Raw genomic sequence first — 12,186 nt, forward strand, 5'->3', positions numbered from 1 at the left:
TATCACATCAAAATATTATCATCATTATCTTTTAGAAGTGAAATACACCTTTTCTTTTTTATGCATAGATTTATGACATCATGGTGTTATTAGTGTAAATATCAAAACTTTGGGTGTTTGATATGTAAATATATGAAATTAGTGTAGCATTTTTGTAAATATTGCTTATAATAATATATTTATGATTAAAAAATATTCAGTATAGGTTCTATTGATCCCTTAAATTTTCACATGTATGTATCTTTCATCAATGTGCTGGTTCAAATACTACTAATAAAATCAAAAGGTCTTGAAAAAGTTATGAAATTGTATTGCATGAGCTATTTTACTTCTTATTTATTTATTTATTTTATTTATTTATACAATAAACACGTGTCTTTAGTGTATGTTTTGGTATTTTATATTTGTTTATTATTTAAAATACCCAAAACTATTAAAAAATATTTTTTAATATTTTTAAAAATAATCATATTTTATTTGAATATGCAAATTATATCTTATTTTCAAATGAAATGTTAATAAAATAAAATAAAAATAAAAAAGTATTAAAAAAATGTTTTCGAACGGACTTTAAATTTCTACAACATTTCTTAATAGTTTGGATAAATAATACATTTGTTTTTCATTTGAAGTCACGCGATTCAATCTATAGTCTCATATTTACAAGCCAAATCTATAATGTTAATTACTATTTTTCGTGAAATTTGAGTGAATTTAATCACAAACATGCGCACACCGTATATGCAAGACCTCTTCGTTGAAACTAGACACTCGACCAACATGCTAAGATGACTTGTATGGGATATAAGATATTAATGATGAAAACGAGTAAAATTGCCAATAATTTATGCAAATTCTATAAACTCTAAGAGGTAATAATAAAAAAATTCCAAACCAAGGTGTTGACTACATATGCCAATATTATCTAGAAATATTTTTATGTCGATAGCAATGTGTGTATAAAGCGGCGTTCGCCTCAAATTCTATTTGACAATAGATTAAAGATACATATAGCTTGATATCATTAAGAATGATATTCAAGCTTTTTTTTTTCATATATATATATATTTTTTAAGATGTTAGTATATATAAAGATATTAGTGAAATATTGAATCATTCTATGGATTTATTTATGATAGTGTGTGTATATATAATAAATATTTGAACTAAGTAGTGTAGGAGCTTGATTGAGCTTAAACATATTTGCCTAAACTTTATTGAAGGTGGAGTTTAAGCTTATACTTGGTATGTTTAAATTATGATAATTATTTGAGCTTGATTTGAGCTCAATTCATTGGCAAATTAAATGAACCTTATGAAGTATATTAAAGAGAATCACTATTGAGTAGTTTGTTGATTAAACTAAGCAAGTTTTGTTGAGTATTATGGTGAGCAATCTTAAGAAATGAGAGTTTAATTAAATATACAATTTAATAAGATAACACTTTAATGAAGGTGTAATTTAGCTTGTGTTTATAAATAAATAAATAAATAAAAAACAAATAATAGCAAAACTCATATGAGCATATAATCATGCATTGATCAAAACTCAAATGAGCAAATTATTGAGCACTAATTAAACAGTTATCAAACTTTATACGATATTTTTTATGATCATAAACAAATCTAATACCACTAAATTTAAATTTGTACATACATCGATTAAATAATTTTAAACTCATTTAACCATATTAAATTAATTAATTAAGTAATTATGAAGGAGTTTTAATTAAGGTAAGAGTAATTTATGGAGTGTAATACTTCATTTTTTGAACTAAGAGTGAGAAAAAACTCTTACCACAAAGTTGATGATAATTTCTTCAAATAAATTTGCCTTAGAAGTGACAATCATTACCATTGTGTAGCCCAATTAGCCAAATAATTTAGTGTTTTTTCTTTGATATGCCACTGACAATTTTTCATCATTTGGCATGGATCTTGAGTCGTGACACAGATCTTGAGGCAATTTTTTTAACTAGAAATGTTCTACCATCGATTAAAAAGCATCTAAACTCTAATTTCTACAAACTTACAGTCAAACGGAAGGCTTGATGAGACGAACACAATGATACCAACATTGATCCAATTTGAGTCAAATCAAGCCTAGATTGAGTCATTAAAACATTTTTGAAAGCTTTTGGTGTCCAATTGGAAAATCAAATGGATTTCAAACCTATTAAGCTTATAGTCAAATCGAGCGTCTCAATGAGACGAATTAAGCAACGAGCCTAAGAGCACTCAATACCAATAACTTTAAGACACTCAAATGTCCACAAAATATCGTCTGATCTAGCGAATCTCTCTAGGTCGTTCAACAAAGTGGTCTGAATTCCTTCTTTATTTGCAAGGAGGGCTCTCCCATACTCTACAAGTAGAGCCCTACCGCCATCATGAAATGGGACGGAAGCCTTGAACTGGAGGAAGCCCGGTGCTTCAAAGAAGAGATGAATTCAAGTGTCATTCCATATCAAAGATGCAACGAATGCTTCCAGCTTTTGCAATTGCTGACCATCATAGACCACCGCTCTCTAGTCATCGACCGTCGTCAGCCGCCTCCTGCTTATTACAATGAAGCCCCTTACGGAATCACGACATGTTCTATGAAATCCAAACGCAAGTTGCAAAGTAATGAAATACTCTACAAAACAATGCAATGATGCATCCTGAAGATAGTGGAATGACACCCTAGCATTGGTCCAACGATGGGCCCCACATACGGTGCAATGTTGAGTCCTATATATGGTGCAATGAAAATTTTCAAAGATAGTGTAACAACACACCTCATAATATCTACTTAGTCGTATTCAATATATAGTGACTCTCTCCGGACTCTTAAGGCTCTCTCCTTGTAGTCCACTATTATCACCTGCACGAAGAACTATGGCCTACAGCTCATGAATCACCCAACTCTGGGCTCTGCAGTTTACGGGTGTTATCTCAACTCATGCAACTCCCAACTCCATCCTTTGTAACCTACGTATATTATATCAGCTTACACATCTTCCAACTTCAATCTCTACGACCTACAAATGTTATCACAACTTATGCAACTGCTAACTCTAACCTTTGTGACCTACAAATATTATCACAATTCATGCAGCTTCCAATTCTGACCTCTATGAACTATGAATATTATTACAGCTCCCCGCTATGAATTATGTGACCAACAACAACCTACATGGTTCACAGCACATGCAACTCTCAACTTCGGCCTCTACAGCTACGGATGTTATTGCAGCCTACAACTACATCCTACATAGCTCACAGCTCTTGCAGATCCAAACTATGGACCATATGGTCAACCAATACTTTTGAAGCAATCATCTATAACCTGCATTGTCAACTACTAACATGGCTTTCAACTATAACATGTACGACAAACTGGCTCTGCAGCCAACATCTATAACATTTATGATGGACCACTGCCCCATAAAAATCGATTACATCCTTTGAGGCCCATTATGACTATTATTGTTGAATTATCATCTGCATCAACTTTATAGTTCCATCTTCTCTAACCATGTGATTTTTTTCACATTTCCAAAGTATCTCATGTAAAATCTTTCGGTAGCTCTGTCTGTTATTTTAAATACTTGAGTGTTTGTTGAATCTTCGTATGACGTTAGGACGATAAATATTCAGCCTAATGTCCTGAATCTTCAGGCACACATCTAGCAACCAAAAAATCCTAATTTCATGGCTTATTTAGAAGTACAAAATTTAGGGAGATTTACGTACATTCCCACTCAATTCTATCTATTTAGAAATCTAACATCTAAACTTCAACTTTTACGTTCAAAGGCGAATCACACTTTAAAAGTTAAAAAAGGTTATCTTTCTATTTGATATCAAAGATTTTGTTTGTACAAATATAAAAGATAAGTTTTAAGCATTAGATATGTAAATACATAAGAATTGAGTGATATGCATGTAGATGCCACAAAAATAAGTGTCCCTCATTATATTTTCTTGTTTTATAAATATTTATTATTACCATGCATATTATCTTTTTATTTCTTATTGATTGCGTGCTGCTACATAAAAATGTATGAAAATGGAGAAAAAAAAATTAACAAGAAGCTTTAAATTTGACAATCTAAATATAGCTTGTTATTCTGCATGCATTTTCTAGTCTGATAAAATATATTTCAACTAATATTTATATAAAAATATATATTACACAAAATAATTAAAAGATATATTTTTTATACATTTTGAATAAAATAAATATCTTCTAACTACTTAAAATGAATGATGAATAAACGTGAAATATACCTACATTATATTCTAAGACAAGCAAATCAACCCAACGAACAAAACCCACCTTGCTTGACTTTGGCTCATCAATATCCTTGGAAAAATTTGCGCACGTGAGCCGTACGCAGCGCTGTGTACATCAAGGAGGTTATTCAGAGGATATTGAAAAATTATATCTGCGTTATACTCTATGTAACATCCCTATAACCTACATATACCTTCTAGCAAGTTTTGTGCTTCAGCTTTTATATATTTGTAGGTTATAGGTAGATTACAGGTAAATTACAGAGATGCTATAGGGGGTATAACGTGGATAAATACCCTCTGAATAACCTCCCTGATGTAAGCAGTGTTGTGTTGCGTATGTCTTGCACACACAAATTTTTCTCCATACCCTTACATCACTGCAATTTAATTTGAACCCACCAACCAAAAATGTTTTTTTTTTCTCATACATAAATAAATAACAAAAAAAAATAAATAAAACAACAATTATGCTTAGTTTACAACAGCAAAATTCAACTAATTTCACCAAATAGTATATCAATCAAGCCATAAACCAAAAACATTTAATAATAAAACTCTCCTGCGAATAAAAAATTCCACCAAAATAATAAAATAAGAGGGGACCAAAGCACTCATCTTATTCGTCAAAATCCTAGTGATCCTCAGACACCCTTCTCCAGCATTGCTCTCACCCTTATAGGCAACCCATAGAGCTGAATGAAGCCAGCTGCATCAGCCTGGTTGTACACACTCCCCGTCTCAAATGATGAGATGTCCTCCCTATACAAGCTGTTCGGGCTCCGCCGCGACGCCACCGTCACAGACCCCTTGTACAACTTCAACGTAACCGAACCCGTCGTCGTCTCCGTTATCTTCTCCATGAAAGCATCCATCGACTCTCGGAGCGGATCGAACCACCTGCCAGCGTACACGAGCTCCGCGTACTTGAGAGCGATCATATCCTTCATTTGAATGGTCTCTCGATCGAGCGTTAGGGATTCTAGTTCTCGGGCGGCAGCATGCAGAATGGTGCCGCCGGGAGTCTCGTAGACGCCGCGGCTCTTCATGCCGACGAGCCGGTTCTCAACCATGTCCATTCTGCCGACTCCGTGCCTCCCGCCGATCTCGTTCAGTTCAGAGAGAAGGGATGCCGGCGAGAGCTCCTTGCCGTTGACGGAGACGGGTATGCCGGAAACGATGCCGATCTCAAGGTACCTACGAAGATCGATGAATATGATTTTGACCATGGTGAAATCATAATCATGGGTGTAATGAGCGAACGAATTGAGTGGTATGAAGCAAAATTACACATTTTCATTGGTAGTAAGCTATAAAATAAAATTAGGGAACCAAAGTTGGGAAGGAGGAACACATTTTCTGTCTGGACTCCTGACGTAGCTCTATGTGTCGCGGAGGTTATTCCTGAATTATTTTCAGGTTATTTCTGAATTATTTTCAATAATCCCGAAATAATCTAGAAATAACCCAAAAATAAAGACCGCGGGTTATTGAAAATAACCCAAAAATAACCTGAAAATAACTTAAAAATAACCTCTGCGGCACGTAGAACTATGTCAGGAGTCCGCACAGAAAAATTTTGGAGATGGAGAGTGTTGGATAATTACTCAGGTTGATTAGGTGCATCTTCAGGATCGACGGTCAGCACGTACATGTCCTTCTTAGGCTCATTTGCTGGGTCTTCCAAGATGTCTCCCTTCATAATAGAACAAAAATCAGTACAACCAACAGAAATTCAAAAAAAAAAATGCTATTTTAAAAAACAAAAATAACAGTTTTAAGCGTAAAACAATTCAAGCAAAATTTGAGTAAGGTTCAAACAAAATATAACACAATAGACTATGATGTAACAAACTGCAATCACAACAAACAAAACTAAATTGACTAACTTGATACATTAAAGTGCAATCACAGATAACAACAACACAATAATATATAATTTTGATACATCCAATATGTACTGGTGTCTCTATATCGATGTAAAACAAATCTACTTATAGCCAATTTTTGTAGAATAATATAAAATCAAGTGCAAATTCCAGAAGATCTTTCTTTGATTTTAGGTAGATAATATATTGTATTGCGCATAATTCACAATCTTTGTTGCAAATAAAATAAGAAAAATCACTCATTAGTTCAAATATGTAAAAGTACTACACAAATTCTTGTTAATATGTCAAACAAACAACAAACTTAAAAACCCAATCAACGTTGGCCGTCCTCCAATTTTAAAGAGATTTTAATAAGAAAAGCGGCCTATAGTCAAATAACTCTAACAACTTAAATAATTTAGGTACATATAGAACAAACTCACTGCTGCTTACAAAGCAATATGCAAGAGGGGTTAGTCATACAAAGTTAGTCTTCACAGACTAAGATATCTGACATAATATCCAATATAGTTTGTTCCATTTCATTGGAACACATATAATATATATATATTGCATCAGCCCATGATCTCAGAAACTTGTGTTCATCTCCAATGACGTACAACAATGTAGATTCAGGCCACCTGAAGTAGTGGCGAGCAATAAAATAAAATCATAAGACATAAACCTATACCATAAATGGAGTACTAGAGTAGTTACTTTCCTATCTAATTATGTTATGAGAATATTTAACTACTGAATCCATGATGTGCTTCCGCTTCCCACTTCCATCTGCCTCTCAATAGAGTTGTCTTCCAATCCTAACCTTCAAACATAAAGTAAGACCACTGTTCTTCATTAATAGGGTAGAAGTAATCAATAGCACATGGATCAAAAGGCTTGTGCCACATGCCTGATAGAATTGTGATATCCCTAATCAAATACTTCTTATTCTTAAAAGCGGATCAATGACTCATGAATATAGGAAAAATAACTAAATATGAGCTAACATCCCTTTTCTTCACCACATTATATATACATAAAATAGCAAGAGATAGATAAATGTCTCTTTCTTTCTACAACACATCACCTTTAGTCCCCAAAAGAATAAAAATATCAATAATAAGGACCTCCATATTGTCATCCTCCACCCTAATCCTCAATAGCAGTATGAATGGTTGAGTCAGTAATAAAGATCTCCTCGCTATCCTCCTTCTTACTCAACAATCTAGCACAATACACAAGTTTATTCTCTTTCACCTTTTTATGTAAAAATTTCTAGACAAAATTGTTTAGAGTATTCAATTTCTACTCCAAAATCAGCTAATTATTCTCAAATCTAAGCTTGCAATTCAACTCCCTTACAACTGCAAAAAGCTACTTTAATTGATTGAGGAAGAAAATGTGCTGACTACCCACTAATTGTTCTTCAACTCACTCTTCTGCTTTTACCCAATATAACCACTACATTCGCTTATAAAAGATGTGATTGTCACCGTTTTCACAACTCACTTCAAAAAAAAAAAGAGAAAATATTATGGGCTTTTAGAAATCCTCCTCCTACTCTATGCAACAGTATAAGCTTAACAATCATCTATAAGAAAATATTCAGAGCAACCTTGAAAGTTGATTTACAAGAATAATTAATATATATTAACACTTAAATACAATATTCAAAGTAACACTTACATGAATATTAATAAAAAATGACAAAATGTCTTTACCCATCAGCATTTATTGCTCTTCCAGCTCAACATCATTAATGCCTCTTTAAGTTACCCCACACATTTCCACCCTAGATGGTTTCATGAATCCAATACTGCAACAATATGGCTTATTTAGTGACAGTATACTGCATTGGTATTCTATAGCCTCATAATGAACCATATTCTTACTTAGCCCTTCCAAAGTCCTCTTCCATAATTGCCTACCCTGTGTGTATCCCAAAAATGTGTCTTCATCTTCAATCAATGTAAACATCTTAATAAAAATAAATTGTGCTTATTATGATTGAGTAGAACACCATTCACAGACCAACATAAACCTAACTTCCATATAACATCTCTTTCATTGCATAATATGAATGCATTCTCCAGGTTTGTATTTTCTCTTTGAATTCCTCAAATAAAACTATCTGAACTCCGACCAAGTAATTCAACAGCTCTCAATCATGTATTCTTACCTCTAATGTTGAATACAATGGAGCGTCTTTCATTCTCATCATCATACTCAAGTGTCAACTACGACACCAAAGAAATGCAAGGAGCTTTGCAAAGTTGCTTATTTAAAAATCCCTTGATTATTTTCAAAAGATCAAAAATCTCAAATTAAGTAACAACTTCATACATCACAACAATAATTGTATGTGTGACCCAAGCAAAATGTAATAGTATTCTACAAATTTGATTAGAGTGGTTACGGCATATATAGCAAAGCATCTTAAATCAATCGATTTTATATAATATAATCGTAATAGTAAGCATCTTAAATCAATCGATTTTATATAATATAATGAGGACCAAACAAAAGGTTTCAAATTTTGTTCAAACAGGTTTCAAACAAGTTTTAACACTAATTTAGCAACTAAAATGATGTCTTATGCAATTTAGCGTTTATGGTTGAGTGTGCAAACAAGGTTCAAAATTTATATTATAAGTTTGTGCCTTTTTCATTTATTTCAAACCATGATTCTTCTTTATTCATTGTCCTATTATAACATATAAATGTCAGCAATGAATGCAATCGAATTTAAATAACAAATAATACCACTAACCTTGGATGGATGATGGTTGGAAAGTGAAGATAGAGTTGTGAAGCTTCACTTAGAATCACATGAGTTCTGAGATCATAAGAAATAGAGTTGTTGGGAGGAAAGCACCTCCCTTGTTCAAAAATTCACACGAGGCTTTGGTCAAAAGCTGTAATTTGTATTTTAGTGAAAAAGAAGAATTCCAAATGAACCTTTGAGTATATTTATCCAAATAATAAACCATTGGGGATACTTGACCAATTACAACAATTATGAGTAATACAAAATCAAATTTCTTTATCTTTATATTTACGTACATTTATAACCTCTTAAATAATACATGAAAAATGCCATGATCAGCATAAGCGCAACTATTTAAGATAGACTTTATAAATCTTTATTCGATAGCACTACTGAGTGTGCATGAGGTGTGATATACATTTTGTGCGCAACTTCTTGAATATCTTTTGTCAATGTTGCCATAGGTGTAATGAGTTTCCTTTATAATCCTTTAACATTAATATTATCAATGTGAAATTCATCTAACCCATCATAAATTCACTAACATAAAAACTATTTAGGATGAATGAATTACAGAAGATTTTATTAAAAATTACTCTTCATTTAATTCTGAAAGAGATGAACGTGCCAAAGCAAAACTAGAGAAACATGCACAATGATTTTGGTGAAGTGTTGCTACTAATCATCATAGGTTAGTATGAAATATAAATTTTAAAAGTAATGTTTGACGCATGAGGAATTTAAAAATCAGTTGCTTTATCATATTAAAAATTGGAAATAAGATTTACGTATGCAACATTTATAGGCCTAATAGCTTAGCTTTGGTTATTTTTTAGTATTGTTTACAGAGCAAATTAAGTAAGAATTCATAAAAAGAATTGATGCATAAGTCTTTTATACATAGCTTTAGATATTTAAGAATATTACAACTCCTCCCATGTTGAGAAAACAATGCGTCCAAAACAAATTAAAAATACATCAACACATGAATCATCTCTAATTGAAGTTGGCCGACAGAAAAAACAGATAACACAATAATTTTTAGTTATAGCATAAATTACATCTGATAATTTCAATTTTGAATTTACATAAGCATTAGATTATGTTTTGAATTTAAATCTATCTAGAGCAATAGTCCATTAGAAGATGAAACTAAAATTAGGCATAATTTGAATCTAAAATTAGAATAGAAATGGATTCTACTTCTAAATGTGAATATGAACCAATCACATATGTAGTTAAAGAATCAATTGAGCATTTTGTAAATAAATGTTTTGAATAATTACCAGTTGATAATATTCCTATGATGAATAATTAAACAAATGTCGACTTGGGTTTTGTTCTTGGTTTCTTGTTATACTAATTCAATAAAAAAATATTGTGGAGAAAGTTAGGTTACAACAATATTATGAATTTTTTCTTTGTATGCTTTACACTACAAATAATTAAACTAACAATAGAAAATTTTCATTATTTTATATTTTAAAATTAATTTGAAATTAATGATATTTTATTCATGCTAAAAATACAAGCAACACAAAACATATACGGGGATAATAAGATCCTTGACCTCGTTAGCATTGGCCAACTTTATGAACCCTAAATGTTCCTGCACAACTGAATGCTAATATAGGGTGTTAAAATATTGAAATTTTAAAAGTTTAATGACTTGTTCACTTCCTAAAACTCATATCCACACAACTTGACCAAACTGAAATTTGAAACAAAAAACTTAATATTTCCATAATGTTGTCCTATTACATCTTTACTTTAATCACCTAATCTTAACTCTGGAAACAATCGCCATCTATCTCCTTTTTTGCATATAATAGGTCTAAAATATTAGACTTATCACACCAAGAAATCACCACATCTTACTATTGATACTAATTGATAACTATTAAATCAAACCCACTAAAATTATATAGCATATAGCCAATATTCATCTAAGCCCATTATATTTCATGTAATTTATACATTTTTCAAACTTCTTACTTATTTCAACATAAGGCACACCGATTAGAACTGTAATTTTAAGAAAACATATACTTATCTCATTTACAATGTCATTTGATCACCATAACCAAGTCAAAAAGATAAAAAAACTCCTAGGTGACTCAGTAATAACTTGTAATGATCAGCACTCCATCATACCTACATTTTATAATTTCAATGCAAGCTTTGATATATTTCGCTAATCCACATAAAACCAAATCACATGATGTCCAATTGTACACCTTCTTGAAATGAGTAAAAATAATATTAATATTCTATCTTTGTTCTTTAAATTCTCTTAGCACAAAAAGTGCATCAAATGTGAATCCACCTAGCTAAAAATTAAATTGATTCAAACACACATGCACACACACACGTGCACACGTGCGCACGCACGCACACACAATCTTTTTCTTTCCTATAACATTTCTGATTATAGAACAATAACTTTAAATCTGAAATTTGGGAAGCTTAGCTGAATATTTTTTAGTGTAGTTGGAAACTAAAATTTAATATGATCAGTGCCAAAAATAGATAACAAAAACACGTGTGCACAAACAACCTTATTCTTTCCTATAACATACCTCATTATATAACAATTGCTCATAACTTTAAATTGAACTTTGCAAAGCTTAGCTGTGTAATTTTTAGTGTAGATGGAAACTTAAATTTAATAAGCTCAATACCAATCAACAATTTACAAAGAGAACCATGTTGAGGAAAGGGAACATTATACAAAATTGTCGAACTACATAAATATTTTGATTAGAAGTAAATATTGAACATTGTAAAAAAAGGTTTGGCTCTTACTTCATGACTGAGGTGCCATAGGTTACGATCTCTACTATAAATTGACCTTTTAGAAACAGGCACAGGAATGTTGTGTTTCTTTGCATATTCAATAGCATCTTCCCTCCCTTGGATTTCCCACTCTCTCCATGGGGCCACAACTTTTAATTCAGGATTCAAGGCAAAGAAAGTAAGCTCAAATCGTACCTAAAATGAAGCTAAAAAAGTAAGTAAACGTAATAAAAAGATGCAAATTCCAGTATTAGAAATAAATCCACAAACCTGATCATTTCCTTTCCCTGTGCATCCATGCGATACAGCATCTGCGCCAACAGTTTTTGCAACATCAACCATTGCCTGCAATGGAATATAACATTATCAGCTTTGTCCTTATAATACAGAAGATAAAGCTGGTTTGTAGAACATACAAAAAAATGATTGATTACTAAAAGGCCGTTTGGGATCACTTTTATTTTTTATTTT

General features: G+C 31.9%; 1 protein-coding gene across 1 annotated transcript; it reads right to left on the minus strand.

Annotated features, from left to right (window-relative positions):
- Positions 1-4,695: 4,695 nt before the first annotated feature.
- LOC110033437 (argininosuccinate synthase, chloroplastic) lies at positions 4,696-12,060 on the minus strand (the record flags this gene model as incomplete). Its single annotated transcript, XM_020737412.1, is given in 4 exon segments — positions 4,696-5,478; positions 5,889-5,977; positions 11,725-11,910; positions 11,986-12,060. Coding segments are annotated over 4 exon segments (903 nt in total), but the record flags the coding sequence as incomplete, so codon positions are not given.
- Positions 12,061-12,186: the final 126 nt, after the last annotated feature.

Source organism: Phalaenopsis equestris, unplaced genomic scaffold, assembly GCF_001263595.1.
Source record: "Phalaenopsis equestris unplaced genomic scaffold, ASM126359v1 Scaffold001183, whole genome shotgun sequence".
Taxonomy (NCBI): Eukaryota; Viridiplantae; Streptophyta; class Magnoliopsida; order Asparagales; family Orchidaceae; genus Phalaenopsis; species Phalaenopsis equestris.